Source organism: Octodon degus, unplaced genomic scaffold, assembly GCF_000260255.1.
Source record: "Octodon degus isolate 3935 unplaced genomic scaffold, OctDeg1.0 scaffold00073, whole genome shotgun sequence".
In the NCBI taxonomy this organism is placed as follows: Eukaryota; Metazoa; Chordata; class Mammalia; order Rodentia; family Octodontidae; genus Octodon; species Octodon degus.
The window spans coordinates 5,128,827-5,144,800 of record NW_004524649.1 but is presented as its reverse complement, the minus strand read 5'-3'; the positions used below and the strand labels follow the sequence as shown (position 1 = coordinate 5,144,800).

The 15,974-nt window shown below is 46.4% G+C and overlaps 1 protein-coding gene across 2 annotated transcripts in view; it reads left to right on the top strand.

Annotated features, from left to right (window-relative positions):
- Positions 1-15,710, top strand: part of Kiz (kizuna centrosomal protein) — a 105,235-nt gene extending 89,525 nt beyond the window's left edge. For both annotated transcript variants that reach the window (XM_023720147.1, XM_023720148.1), the window contains 4 exons: positions 2,596-2,700; positions 4,863-4,959; positions 13,773-13,816; positions 14,368-15,710. In XM_023720147.1, coding sequence (XP_023575915.1) covers positions 2,596-2,700; positions 4,863-4,959; positions 13,773-13,816; positions 14,368-14,471 — 350 coding nt within the window. In that variant the 3' untranslated portion in view covers positions 14,472-15,710. The remainder of the gene's footprint in view (positions 1-2,595; positions 2,701-4,862; positions 4,960-13,772; positions 13,817-14,367) is intronic.
- The last annotated feature ends 264 nt before the right edge of the window (positions 15,711-15,974 follow it).

Genomic DNA, 15,974 nt, shown 5'->3' with positions numbered 1-15,974 from the left:
ATGCCTTCTTTCACAGCCCCACCGAGCCCGTGTAGCTGGTTCACAGAATGTGTCCTTGACCCACCCTCTGTGTGCCAGCTGGTGGTGGTGTTAGCTGCACCTGATTTTTTAAAATCAAGCCCCATTCATCTTGTTTTCTCTATGTGGATGGTCTCCCAGGACAGCAGTTCTGATTAACTTTAGGTGTGATCCGTGCTGGGGAGGATGATTCCAGGCCTGGTGCATCTGGCATGGGTGTATGTCTCTGGTGTGCTCTAGTTACTGTTGCTTTCTACAAGGGTCAGCATTTTATCCTTATACCTTCTAAACTTCCTTCTGTCCCTAAAGCACTGGAAGCCACCGCACCAGGACTGCTGGTGGTACCAGGCCCAGTAGTCCTTAGCCTTATGTTGCCAGCCCTGACTTCCACAGTTAGGGCAGCTGCATCCTACATGAAATTTGCTTTACTCCAGGCAGCCTTCAGTGACTGCAGCAGGCCCATGAGGCCATGCCAGTGAGGGGTGAGGGTGGAAGGGCCCCAGAGTGAGCTGCCTCCCCACAGCCCTCCCAGCCTGCCAGTCAGCAGCAGCACACTGAGGTAGCCCTGCTGCAGAACCCAGTGACTCACCCTAGCTGTGCAGGAGAAAGGGAAGGAGACCAGGACAGGGGACACAGTGTTAGGCAGCTACCTGAACCTTGGTACTTTGCACACTTGCTAAAATCATCGCAGTGTCAGCCCTATCTTACAGCTAAGCTGATCTTGACACCCTGACTAAAATCACCTTGGCACTGACATGATGTTTCTCCTTCCTTCCTGTTGACCAGTAGCTGCTCCATTTTTATTGTTTTGGTTTTTTTTTTTTTTTTTTTGTCTTTGCTGTCTTTTCCTTGGCCAAGTAAGTTTAATTGAATGTAAAAGTGACATGTGGCTATTATCCTAAAAGCTAAAAAAACCTTTTGGTTAGTTTTTATGAAACAAAAGTTGGTGTCATGTCTAATTGTTCTTTGCCTTTAGTGGCAGACTTAAACATCCCAAGTTCAGTGCTCTCTCCCCAGCCCAGGTCACCCTCCAGCAAATCAGGTGACCCTGCTGAGAGCTATCACCACACTAGCCTGGAGGAAGCACTTTCAGACTCTGGCTGCTGCTCACTGGCACATGCGTGCATGCGCGCACACACACACACACACACAATACAGGCATGCACACATATGCCACAGACATGTTACATACATGCACACATGTTACATGTGGCACAGAACATGCGTTACACCTGTCCTTTCCCTGCTACATGTTCTATATTTGGTATTCATTAAAATTTTAAAAATACTAGTTCCATCACACCAAACTGATTTCACAGATCAGTGACATTAAAAGCACTGCCTTGGGCTGGGGAGATGGCTCAGTAGACTAAGCACTTGCTTGGCGAGTGCAAGGGCCTGAGTTCAATCCCCAGTTCCACAAAAAAAAAAAAAAAAAAAAAGCACTGCCTTGGACCTTCCTGTCTTCAGAGTTAAAAGCTCCTGACTCATAGGTATTTCAGTGATGCAACATTTAATATCCCAAATACAGTATTCATTTCAAATACTCATTTTGACTTGAATAATTTTTTTTTAATTTTATTTATTTATGTGTGTGTGTGTGTGTGGCCAGCTTAGCCCACCAGGGGGCGGGGCTGGCTGGCATGTGGTGCTGGGGGATTGAACCGTGGTCCCTGTGCTTTGCTAAGCTTGTTCTAAGTAGGTGCTTTAGACCACTGAGCCATCTCACCAGCCCCGACTTGAATAATTTTTGGTAGAGCAACATGAGTTGTACTTTTTTCTTCAGCCTAACAGTAGTTTTAATCCAGTAACAAGGGCCTCACAAGTTGGGTCTTAAGCTGGACCAGAAAAAGTAGGCACCCAACTGGTAACTGATGTTCTCCACAGAATCCTTGTGGGGCCACATTGAAGATGTGGACGTGGATGCTGTTGCTTTTTCTTTGCTCAAACAGACCCCTTATCCTCCATTTCATTGATGTGTCCTTGAGACCTGGGGACAGGCCAACTGTGTGGCTTGGGCCCTTGTGTACTGTTTGTCTGTGCTGTCTTGCCCACAGCCTTCCCAGGGTGCCAGTGGAGCAGGCACTGGGCCAGGCTGGGCTCTGCCCACTGCAGACAGGCCCCTATCCCTGCAGTCCCCTTCCTAGGCTGGGACCCTGAGCTCATTCTGCATCATGGGCCCCAGTACTTGCCACTCACCAGGCTCTCCAAAACCTTGTCCCCTGTGGGAGAGCCTGAGAGTGTGGGGCCATCCCTGGCACTGATCACTTAGGGCACTGCCAATGTATTTGTTCCTGTGAGACTGGAAGGGAAGGAAGCTAAGCCTATGACACCTCTGCCCCAGGAAATGACTGTGATTTCCTGCTGCAGATGAACTCTTACAGCTCAACTCTTCTTTGAGTCTTGAAACCTGGGTTCAACTAAATTATGTTTTGTCTGTTTGCAGAACTTCTGAAAAAGTGAAATTCAAAAAAAGAATGTACATGCATTTGTATAGTGTTAACCCCACAGGAAGAATTTATGAAACCTCTCTGGGTAGCAGGAAATTCACTATTCTGTGTTTTCCTTAATCTGTAGAAACAAAAGCCTACCAGTTGCTGAAGAAGTCAACCCTTCAGGAGCATCCAAATCAGATGGGTGACAGATGCCGAGGCACACACGCCATGGTAACACGGCTTTCAGGTGAGAACAGGCAGGTTGGCACTCAAAGCCTGTGTTGGCCTGGGACAGGGCACTCTTTGAGGGCTTGGGGAGTTTGCAGTGTACTTAGCTGTCACCAGGCCTGAGCGGGTGCCTGAGCATGTTTCCTCTTCAACACATGGCATCTGGAAGAACCCTCCCTGTGGGGCATGTGCTGGCTCCACACAGCCACTCCCTGAACACTGGTCTCTGCTTGCCCTGTCAGGGTAGTCAGTTGTCCTCAGCCACCACAGGAGTGGCCCCAGTTCCTCCCCTTCCTTGGCTCCCAGCTTCTTGGTCATCAGTGGGTAGAGTGATGGCAGCCGGTCATCTGGAAGTGTTGGGAGGGTTAAAGTGCTTTTCTTGGAAGGATGGCAGATCTCAGGAGAGCTAAATTTTAAACTTAAATATTAAATATAGTTCCTTTGATCTAGGGTATGTTTGAATTATAATTGTTTTCTTGTACTTTCTTATTGTACATTTATTATCTGTAATCATTTTGCTTTTATTATACTGTACCTTTTTTTAAGTATTAGTCACCTTGACCCCTTCATAAAAGTATGTGGATTAATACAGATGGAAATATAAATTAGTGGCTTCATTCTTATAGAGCCACAGTGTCCCAGTTTTCCCATTAAGGGTGGAAAGTGCTTTCTTACTACCATATAATTCCTAGCTCACATTTGGATGTCTTCTTCAGACAGATGCATTTAAGGGATCAACCTGGGATGTATCCGAATCACACATCTTGGGAGGGAAATGCCTAGCAGGAGATTGGTTGTGGAAGAGCCCAGTTTCTCTGGTGGTTCTGAGGGTTCAGCAGGTGCTGCAGGCTAAAGACCTAGCACAGGGCCTGGGTGGAGAGGCCTGAGGAGAGCCAGCCCTGGGGGAGGTGGTGTGCACTCCGCAGAGTAAAACATGCCGAGCTGTTGAGTCAGAAGCAGGCCAACATCCTGTGGGAGGTCATTGTAACTTTCATGAGAGGAACACTGGATGACTCTTGGCTGCTTGCTGTCATTACCTTCTTCAGTGAGAACCACTGAATTAGAATCCAGGGTACCTGAGTAGGCATTTACCTTTGCTCGGTTACACACATGGTCCTAAGAATAAGGCCTTACTCAGCACTGTGCAGGTGCAAATAAGCACACGTGTCATGGGACATCAGCTCCATGAGGGCTTTTGCTAAGCGTATTTCATACCTAACTGGAAAGATAGAAAAGATGAGTAACTCTGTTGGGTTGGTTTTTTTTTTTTTTTCCAGAACTGGAGATTGAACTCAGGCCCTACTGAGCTATCTCCCCCGGCCCCTAAAATGGGTAGCTCTGGCTTAAATTGTAGCCCTTCAGATGTATATCAAATGTTACAGCATTGTTAAGCATACTGATAACACCTGTTCACTCATAGGTGCAATGACACTATATAAATTATATAGTCAGGCACCCCTAGATTTAACTCCCTCAGTCCCTACTCAAAATTACCATCTCTGTCTTTCAAGCTATCTGAGTATTTTCCTGAATTAAAATGATGCAAAAGTTCCAGATAGTGGCTGTCACTGTGGTTAGCACCTCTAGGCACCTTTGCACTGTACTCTCCCTCTCTCCTGGGTACATGTGTGAACTATAGAGAGGAGAGGCCACCTGGGAAGCCTCACGGACAGGGCCCCCAAGAGCCAACGATCATGGGACCCCTACAGGCTGTGAGTATGGGACAGCCCAGGGAAGGGGCATCGTACCTCCCCTTCTTAGCCCTTCTGCCCTTTCCAGTAGAGAATCACTGCCCTCCGTAGGGGTTTGGCAGAAGGGCTAGAGAGTGGGTGGGGTGGGTGCTCTGAGCCAGAGTGATGGTTATTCCTGACAGCTGGTTCCCAGAGCCTATTCCTGTGTGAGCCATCGCTGCCCGCATCCCATAGCAGTGTGCCTTGTCCAGTACCATGCGTCACCAGAGAGGCCGAGTGTGTATACATGCACCCTGCTCGATTAGCGCTCTTTGGGGTGATTGTGTATTTTAGACGTCATAGGGGAAACTCTCATCTCCATTTCCTTCCCCACACCACTCTTCCTGTAGAGGCCTAGGCTTCCAGGTTCCCATGTTCCCAGAGGCCTCTCATTCCTCCCTCTCCCAGCAGGCTCCTGATGCTCTCTCCCTCCTCTTTCACGCTGTCACAGGTCTGAACGCGGGCAGCAGTGCACTCCAGATGAAGGCAGTTCACGAAGTTGCTTCGGAAGCTAGTTTCTCATCGTGCAAAGGAAGTCCTTTGTCAAGGTAAGTTGTGAGAGCCTTTCTGAACAGCAGCAAAGATGCAAAGTGTCATTCCTCAATGAATTCAGCTCTGGCTGCATGTTATTTTGTTGTGTGACTTGATGGAGACTTATGGTTTGTGGTTTTTGTTTATCTAAAAATCATAGTCAAAACTTTAGTCTACCTTTGAAAATGTGTGCCCCATAGCCAAGTATTGTTTTGCAGCTGTTGTTTCCTTGCTTTAAGACTCAATTGACACCTCAGTGAACCACAAATTAGCGCCTACAGCTGCTTGCAGTAGGGCTGCTTAGAGACCACACAATGGGGGCTGTCAGGAAAAGGGCAGAGAGAAAACATCAGGCCTTGAAAGAAAGAAATGTGGCCCTTTCTCCTTTCTGAGCCGCTGATATATAAATTAGCAATCACTAGATATTAGCTTTTGTATTCCTTTTTACCAGATATTTAGGCTGCACTACTCTTCCTATCTCTGTTACTTTCTTGCTTTTCCTATAAAGTACATTTTTATCTTTTTATACTTGTTAAACTGTAGCGTTTCTCATAAGATTTTTTAAACAATGAATTATGTGCAGGATTTATCATCAACATAAAATATTACTCATGAAATGGTATAAGCAGTCATGTGAAAGAATGTTTACCCTCTTACTTTAGTCTGAATATCATTTAAAACAGCACAGCAAGTTTCTTTCTTAATAACACTTTTTAAAAGTGTCCCTTTGAAGGATGCATTAAGATTGAATTTACTACTTGACCCCAGTGAAATTTTTAAACAGGAACTTTACATTTCTAATGCTATGGCTACTGTCCCATTAGCTAACATGATGTGATCCACAATACCATATTGAATTGAAATTGAAAAAAAAAATCTTACTTTCATTTATATTTCATAAGTATTTTAGGACCTGGAATAGATTAAAATGAAGTTGGGTTTCTAAAATTCTTACTTTTAGAAACTTGACAAACATCCAAAATGATCATTTAATTATGAGAAATCATTATTTTTAATGCGTAAGTTTTCATCCATATTATGGAAATATCAGATAACTGGTAAGGAAGAGTGTTGAAGTATTAGATTGTTATGATGATACTATAAATTTGAGCCCTAGGTCTTATACAAGAAGTTTTAAAGAACAGCAAATTCTGTAGATAGTTTTTAGGACTTAAAATTACCAATTGGCTTAATAATATATCCCTTTAGTTTTTAATGGTTGGAAGTATTTGTTTCAATTGTATTTCAAAGGCACTAAGAAAACAAATTCTTCCTAAATGTTTCTCTGTAAATGTCCACTGGGCCGTTTTAAAATATAAATACAGGTGGACTCTGCAGAATGTTTTCTCAACCTGGCAATTTCACATCTTGTATGTATTTCACCAAACTAAAATGGAACATTTTTCTCCTCCAAATGAAAACAGAAGTATTTGGTTATTGTCATTGTTTCTTCATGAAATTAATTTCTTAACAAGTGATGAGGCCTCTCATCACCCCCTTTAAAGAGAAGAACAAAAGCACACAAAGCTGTACAAGGAACCTTGGTTCCAGACACTTGCTGCCCACCCCGTGACACAGGGCTGGGCATCAAGCACGTGGCTCCAGTGGGCCATCTGTGCCGTGGGCCTTGGGCTCAGTTGGAACACTGGGAGTTCCCTCCCTGGCACTGGAGAGGCCGCTTTGCTGGTTGAGCCTGGAGTCTTTCCTTGCTGGTATTTCTTCTAGGCTTACATTTACGGATCCCACTTACTGCACCCACTCCTTGTGCTTTATTGCTTTTACAAGTGGTCTCGAAACCCAGTACTTGAGAATAAACATAACAGTGCAGCGCTGCTCTAGCACTTTTAAAAATTCTTCTTTGCTCTGTTTTGTCAGTGAGCTGATGAGCAACCTCAAAAAAAAAAAAAAAAAAAAAAAAAATAATGTGAAGAGGCAGGATTAGCTAGCCAGAAATGTGAAAATATCAGGCTAAGTGCTTCCCTGGCAAGCACAAGGACCTGAGTTCAATCCCCAAAAAAAAAAAAAAAAAAAAAAAAAGCCCTGCTGGACCTTAAAAAAATGGCTTCCTCTGATGTCCTAGAGACAATAATTATGATGTGCTAGTTAAGCCCGAACTACAGCTGAGGGATTTTACTTTAAAGCAGTGGCTTGGACGCAAAAATGCATTTATAGCTCTTTGTCTGCACCTCATTATGTGTGGGCCTGATTCATTAAGTAATTGGTTTGCAGTTGTTTACATGAGTATTAAGGCCTTCTTTTCAGCAGCCTTTGAGAGATACATTGTGCAAATGTTGGCTGTGATGAATGCGGAATGAGGGCCAGAGGGCCCGTCCTATTGGCTAAACAGTGCACTCTGCTGAAAAGCCAGAGAAAGGGATTGGGTGCTGCTTTGCATAGCAATGACTTTCTTAATAAGCGTTACAGATTAATACACACAGCTATAAAAGATGCAAAGAGATACTCTTAGCACATTTATCCACGCTCATTTCATCGTGATGGTGGTGGGCTCTGGCCGCTTTCGTGCTCCGTTTTTCAGAGCAGCGGCTTCAGAGCATGAGCCGTAATAGAACCTGATGTTTATTGTATTATAAATCACGGGCAAGTAGGCAGATCAGCAACAGTTTATTATTAAAGATTCTTTCAGTGTAAATCTTTTTCTACCATTGTATTTGCTTCAGCAAAATCATTTTGTGGTTGAGTGGGGATGAAAGGCATAATGTTTGAAGGAGTGAGCCCTAATAGGAAGCCGCTCTCTGAGTAAAGACCACTTGTTCCCTTTTGTTCGGGGTACATGCCAAAGCTTCCTCTCCTCCGCAGACATTGTCTTCCTTTACCTTCCCCAGGAAGCAGTCTCCCCTCTGCCGGTCTAGCTATTCAGTGGGGAGCATATCTTAACAACCTGCCACGCAACTTCCTTCAGCCTGCTGCTTCCTGCCTCAGTAACTCCAGTAACTTCAGCTTACTGGTTGCATCAAGCTGGTGCTTTGCTTAAAAAAAAGGGTGTGTGCTAGTGGGAAGGCAACAAATCACCCAGGCACCCACATAAGCGCTAGTGGGAAGGCAACAAATCACCCAGGCATCCACTCTACAGTCTTCGTGGGTGGCATTCCCTGCCAGTCCTGCAGCCACGGGATCGGCCAGCGGAGGGCACCAGCACGCAGCTGATGCTGGGGTGGGGCGTGGCGTGGCTTTCCTTGCCCTCACTGTGCCGTTTTTTTTTTTTCCTGAGATAATATGGTCATGAGGACTCAGTTGCCCAGGGAAATAACAACAAACTTTTCTTGGAAATCCTTTAAGTTCTCTTATTAAAGTGTCTATTCCTGTCTCCAGCTTAGAAAATCTGTGTTGTCCTTCATTCCCACTTAATTAGCAGCTTCCTCATCCCCTGTCATAAACCTGCATCTTTATTTTTTGCGCAGAAGACCTCTGCATAGGAAAATCATTTGTTCACAAGTTGACCCCTAACAGTTAAAAATGGCATCTGCTGTAAGGCCCCCTACAAACCATCAGAGGGCGCTCCGACTTTGTCAAATTATCACCACAGCCCAGTTGGCCACCAAAACTCCAAATTAGGGTTTATAAAGAATTGCTGGTTGTGGCTACGTTTTTTTTCTTTCTTTCTTTAATTCCAAATCATTTTTTTGCCTCATGTTTTTCAAAAATGTATGTCTATTTTGAAGAAAATTCCTTCTGAAGATAGTATTTGAAAAATGGCAATATTGATTTTATCTAGCAGTTGAAAATCATTACAAGTTTTGACTCCAGAATCTAGAGACTACACCTTGTCATACTGTCTTCATTTCCAGCCTCACAGTAGGCCTGGAACTAAAAAGCCATCCAAGGCCACAGACCAGGCTCTCGGAGGGAGGCATGGGAGACTCAGAGTCCCCCTTAGCTCCTGAGGTTGGAGTATGTGTGTAATATCAGGACTTCCCCAGATCTTCAGGTCTCCAAATTCCTCCACTTACAGGGCTAGGCCCACACTCCTGCCTCACCTCTGCTGCTGCAGGTCTCTGTGGCCCTTCACCCTCCCAGCATCAAGTACCAGCACACCCTGCTGCTGCCATATGCTCCTCTACAGCTCCCTGGCCATTTCTCTCACCACCTAGCACAGGGGCAGAAGCCATGTACAGGCACCTTCGCTTTCCTGCCCTGCCCTGGCATGGCTTCTTCCTAATCTAGCACTGGAGGACTGGGTGCTTCACAAGAGGGGATGAATTCCTTAAAAACACTGAGTTGCCAAGTGCCCTCGAGTATGCACTGGTCCCTGGCACTCTGAAATTACCTGGGCTGTGTGTGTGTATGTGTGTGTTCCCAAGGGAAGCTTCACAGTCCCCTCTCATCACATGAGAGGTCAGCCAGGCCCAGGCTCAGGCACCTGCCCTTAGGCCCTCCTGCGTCCTGGCCTGTCTGCTGCTAGAAGGGCTGTCAGGCTCTCAGCTGGACCCTGAGGAGAGGACAGACTCGTAAGCATGCTGGCTACCTGAGCACCACCCCCAGCACCCTGCATTCTCTCAGCCCCACGCCTCCCCCACAGCCTGTGTCACTTATTTTTTTTAAATATTTATTTATTTATTTATTTATTGCATGTGTGGGTGTGTGTGGGTATGTGTGTGTGGCCAGCTCAGCCCACCGGGGGGTGGGGCTGGCTGGCATGTGGTGCTGGGGGATTGAACCGCGGTCCCTGTGTTTTTGCTTAGCTTAGCTTGTACTAAGTAGGTGCTTTAGACCACTGAGCCATCTCACCAGCCCCCTGTGTCACTTATTACTCGGTGCCTGTGTCATACAGGCAGAGATGTAGCCTGCCTTGCTTGTGTGCTGCCTCCTGAGGCAGAATGAGTGAGTGAGCAAGGGAACCAGACCAGATGGCGGCCATCACCGTGAGGGACTCAGACATTCTGGCCTGCTTCTCTGCTGCCCCGGCTTTCCTGGGCCCCATCCCCAGGACTCATCCCCACCACCAGAACCCATGCCTATACCACACTGGCCCCGATGTCTTACCCATCAAGCCACACAGCTCTTGGGGGTGTTCATGCCAAGACACATTCCCTTTCTGCACACAGAAGACAGAGTCCAAAGAGGAGGGGACCTGCCGGGGCCACACAGTGAGCAGAGTTAGTACATAAGCCAGGGCTGACCCATTGCTCATCAATCCCAGTGTCTGAAGGCATCTCTGACAGCTGGCCACATGGGGGGCAGGGCCCAATTGGCAAGCCAGACTCTTCCCTGCCCCGGGGCTCACTGTGCCTCAGGAGCCCAGGAAAGACCCTTGTAAGGGTCCAGGCAGCGGGAGAGCATCACATCTCCATTCCGTTCTGCTCCCTGCCAGCTGTGTCTGGACCTCATCCCTCAGCCCATGGGGCTCTGTCCCCTGACAGCTCGGGTTGACATGCATCAATGCTCCAATATGAAGTAATAGGGATTTTTAACCTTAGATTTAATGTTAGGTATTCTGGTCTCATTTGTTTTTCTGGTCTCATTTGTTTTGTTCTACAAATCAAACTTACGTACTCCCAGTGATCCTTGCCACCTAGTTTGGTGTCTCTGTTGGCCATGTGGCCTGCTTTCAGTTATTTCAGCTCTTTGCTCAGATGATGGGAACAACAGCACCCACTTTCTACAGTTCTATATGGTGCCCCCTGACTCCGGTGCATTGTCCTGACCAATCTTAGCTGTGTCAGTATCCCAGAAGTGAGCATAGTTAAAGTGGCTATGAATAAAATTGGCCTAACGTGGCAAATCAGTCACAGGAGAACTCACAAGCAATTATCAAAATGGATCAACAGATAGGATGGCTTGATGGTCAGGGGGAAGTGTAAGGTCACATGCTCCTGAAAAAGCCTGGAAGGGCATGCAGTGCCCACCTCCTTCAACAGTGAGCTAATGCCTGCAGTTCTGCAGTATTTCTTGGGAGGAAACTGGTAAAGCACGAGCCACTGAACAGTGAATTCACATTTCATGGGGTTGCCAGCTAGCTCTCCGTGGCTTACCTAGTCTTGAAGCCACTGTGTAACTGCAGGACGACCAGCAAAAGCAGGTTTGGGTGCCTTATAGGGACATGGCCTGCCTGCCACCCTGTGCACAGCCACCAGTGCTTTACCACTTGGCCCCTCCCCTGTGTGGAACCTGATCTGGCCCCACTTGCTCCTGCAGAGCTGAATAATTGTGACACTCCCTGGCAGGGGCAATTCCCACAGCAGTGCCTCAGCTTTTTCTTGGGGTTGGGGGAGAGATCCATTTTCTTCTTATTCTCCTTTTGCTTCTCCTCTTCCTCCTGCTCCTCCTCCTCCTTTTCCTTTCTTCATTCTTCTTCTTTTTTGCCAGCAGGGAAGCCAAAAACCTTGAACCACCTGATTCCAAAGTCACATGCTCCTGAAGACATGCACACCATGCCTTCTGTCTGAGAGCATTAACCATGGCCTAAGTAATGCAGTGCCCTGCTGAGCAATGTCCTTTACCTCCAGGGCACTAGGCACCACTCTGGGTGGGAGCCAACCTGGCCTGCGCCGCAGAAGGGAGAAGCAGCTCACTGGGAAGAGGCACAGGCAGGCAAGCAGCAGCAGCTTGAATGGACATGGCCTGGGACGAGGAGCCTCCTGTGTTCCAGCTCAGTCTGGAAGCCCCATGCATTGTTTCAGTCTTTGTGCCCATGCAGTGGGAAGGCACTGAGAGCCTTATGCAAGGAAGTGATCAAACCCATGCTTCATAAACCTCACTCTTGCTGGAGTGGGAAGCAGGTGACAAGAGAGGCAGGACAGGTACAGTGTCACTGGTTATCAGAGATGCAGCCAGGAGATCTGCTTGGTCGTGGGGATACAGCGAGGCCTTCAGGAAGCATAGGGAGCTCTGTTTGGTGGGACCCAAGCTGTATAGGTGGTAGCAGGAGAGTAAGAGAGGCATGGGGACTGCAGGCTCTGTAGCCCTATCCCTGTGGTACCAGGAGTGACCTGGCCTGGTGGGAAGGGCGCCCACAGCCAGGGTGGCGAGTCTATCTGTGGCTGGGAGTAGCCACCACAGGTACACAGAGGAGCCCAGGGGGCTGTCGGAAGGACTCTGGCCATGTGTTTGGGGCCTGCCTATCTCTACCCTCACTCCTGTGTCAAGGCTGCTGTTCCATATCCTGCCCCCAGTCCTGGCTTGCGCCATCCTTTCTGTCTCTAAAATCTGAGGTAAAAGGCATCTCACCCCTCTTCCCCCAGGCAGGGATCCTGCAACCTCAACCCGGCACCCACCATCAAGCTCTCCATTTGCCAGCTAGCTGCCCACTTGTCCTCCTGTCCCTTTTTCCCTGACCACAGCTGGCAGATTGACCCCTTTCTGTGCCCACAGTGGCTTTAGAATCCACTTTCCTCTCCACCCCAACTCAGTATCTTCTGGTGATGGGAAGCAGATAAGTAACATCCCTGTTACCTTCCTCCTGCATGTGTCTCTGTGTATGTCTCTGCATACACACACACACACACACACACACACACACACACACACACACACATATTTAGTTTAAGATGACTCCTTTGGCCTTACTCTGGGTGTGTTTACCTTCACAGCACCTTTTCTGTGGCTGGCTGCTGGATCCTGCCAGGTGTCACAGGGGCTTCTGCTCTTCACAGAGGGTGACCACAGGTCTCTTTGGTTATATCACCTGATAACCTTCAGGATACTGACCTGGAAAATGATTCCATGGGGGAGCTTGGTCAAGAGGAAAAATGTAAACAGTGACAGCTTTGATAAAAGGTGATCTCGAAGCATAGGCCAGCCTCCTTGGCCGGGGTTTCTGCATCTCAAGGAGCCATGGTGGCCCCTGGCAGATGTGGACATTCCCTAACATCTCCTTTGACCTCGTCCCTCCTCCACATGGGCCTTGAAGAATTGTGAAGTACACTAAAAAAAAAAAAAAAAAAAAAAAAAAGTAAATGCTGCTCCCAGAAGGGGCTTGTAAGTTCTTATAATTGCAAAGCTCTTACAAGGCAGGCACTGAGAAGCCCATTGCAGAGCCAGGCTTGGCAGACAAGCCACAAGTGCCAGCATCCTGTGCAGTGCACACAGGATGAAGCCAGGCAAGCACAGGCATTCATCACTGCATTTCTTTACACATGTGACCTCTGTTGTTAAAATGCTGGCACTGCTGTCACAGCCTCCTCTAAGATGAGGAGGATGATTAAACTTCCTCACCAAAATCAGTGACACAGGATAGATATATAGTTGCATTCTCTTAATGAATAGAATGGTTTGTTCTAATGGTGTTTGTAAATAGGATCTCAACCCCGCATCTTGTACAGCAATTAACCACTAAGAAGAATATATGCCGTGTATTATTTGTTGAAACTACTTCCGATTTGATTTGAAACTGTCTCATTGCTATCTGTTTATCAATAAAATTTTGAAAAAAAAAAATCAGTGACACAGAAACATGCCTGCCCTGTGCCAGTGTCTTGAATTCCCTGTTCCAGGTGGCCACTACGAGTCTTGACTTTGTCTTTGTGCTTTTATTTTTTTTAATTTTATTTATTTGTTTATTTATTTATTTAGTGTGTGTGTGTGTGTGTGTGTGTGTGTGTGTGGCCAGCTCAGCCTACCAGGGGGCGGGGCTGGCTGGCATGTGGTGCTGGGGGATTGAACCGCGGTCCCTGTGCTTTGCTTAGCTTAGCTTGTTCTAAGTAGGTGCTTTAGACCACTGAGCCATCTCACTAGCCCCTGTCTTTGTGCTTTTAAAATCTGAGACTAAAGAGAAAGTTTTTGGCCTTGCAGTGAATAACTGTACTACTCTCCTCATGTGTTCTTGTAAAACTTTTTGTCTGATTGTCGTTTTTTCAAACTGTTTCTTTTACAGACATGAAGACAAAAAGAAATTCATGACCCATTTGAAGTCAAGTGGTAAGAGATATATCTGGACACCAATCTTTTTGCATTTGAATAAAAAATTTCTTTTTGCCAGTGTTTCTTTGGTTCCAGGTGGACCCCTGCTGGCTATAGGGTGGGAGCTGAGGTGGGATCTCCTCAGTGACAGGGCCATACAGGTGCCATGGGCTGCAGTGCAGAGCAGTGTTATGTCCAGCTGTGGATGTGCAGGGCTCCCTGACCTCCACACCCACCTGATGACCAGCACTCGCATAGTACTTCCCTTGTCCTCTGCTCTGGTAGAGAACAGAAGGAAGTCAAAGTGGATCAGCAGCCAGAGGTGTTTGTCGCTGTCCTATAGCAGGGCTTGGCACAGACAAAGAAGAGAAGCATCTCTTGACACAAAAGACAGCGGGGCATGCGGGCTTGCATCCGGGTGTGTCCATCCTGTGGGGTGCCTCGTGTGCCTCTGCCCTATGTGATCTCCTGGAGGCTATGGCTCCAGTTATCAGACCTGCTGTACTGTTCTGTAAACTGGAAGTCAGAGTTCAGGAAAAGTTACACAGCTGTTTGCTTTTCTCTTGCAGCCTTCTGGGGGGAGTCTGATGACAGTAACTCAGAAATTGAAGCTGCTTTACGTCCTAGAAGCCAGGATGCAGCCTCTGATGATTTTGATGATTTTTATAATTAACACATGGTAACATCCGCTGGAAGTGACGCCTTTAAACTCTGCTTATATGGGAAATGGTGCAGAAACTCTGAGAAACAGTCCTCAAAAAGTTAAACGTAGAGTTAACCTGACCTCATCACTCCAAGAAGTATTATTTCCTAACTAAAAAGTGGAAACAACTAAAATGTCCATCACACAGTAGATGGATAAACAAAATGACCGTACAAAAGACTGTCATTCCTCAATAAAAAAGAATGGAATACTGATACATGGAACAACATGGATAAGCCTGGAAACTATTAAGAGAAAGGATTCATTCACAAAGACCATGTGACTTACGATTCATGTGCATGACATAGCTGGGATAGGGAAATCCACAGAGACAGCAAATCTGTGGTTGGCCAGGCCTGGAGTTGAGAGGGGAGAGGACTGACTGCTAGCAGATGTGGCCAGTTTCGTTCTAAAATTGATGATAGTGTCAGTTGTACAACTCTGCATAAAAATGACCCTGTGCTTTGGAATAGGTGAGTTATATGTTATAATATGAATCGTGTGTCAGTATTTTTTGAAAGGAAATTGATGAATACATTTTGGAGGCTGGTGAATGAACACCTATGGGCAACTCTGCTTTAATGATTTGTTTTGCATTGTTTATGTTTTCTTCTTCCTTATCCACTATACAAAAAATAAATAAATAAATAAACAAGATTTAACTGTAATGGTCACTGCCATTATTTGAATTTCCCTCCAAAGTTCATAAGGAAGTTTCATTACTGTTGTAACCGTCTTATGAGGTTAGGCTGGGAATGAACGCCATTACCATGGAAAGGAAAGGTCTGCCCCCACCCTTTATGCGTCACGCTCACATGTCCCTCTGAAACGTTGCAGCAGGAAGTCTGTGACTGTGTGCTGGCACAGTGCACTTGCACTTCCAGCCCACAGAGCTGTTACTCTAAGTCTGTGTTCTTATAAAGCACCCAGCCTCTGGTATTCTGTCCCAACACAGACTGGCCTAGTCATTCTACAGAAAAATGAAGGGATACATTATGGCCTAAAGTACATACACAGTGGAAGGATTTGGAATCATTCTGTTTTTGGACTGGAAAAGCATTTAACGATTACCAGATCTTCAAACATGAGAGCCACAGAGACATTATTTAATCTAACATTCTCATTTTAGAAAGCTGGCCAAAATGGTAAGTTATATATGTGCACATTTGCACCCATGCACACACACAGTGGGCAGTCAGAAACTAAATGCAGTGTATGCTTCCCAGGTCCTCTTTTCCTGGGTCATCAATTGTGGATGTTATGCCAAAATGGAGTCTCTAGGCACCTGAGCCCCTGTGGGCCTAGGCGGGCTGACTTCTCCTGCAGATGCCTGCTCAAGCCAATGGGGCTAACACTTGTTAATCACAGGAAAGTTTTTTTTTTTCTACAGTTTTATTGATAAACATATAGCAATGAGACAGTTTCAAATCAAATCGGAAGTACAGTTTCAACAAATAATACACTGCATATATT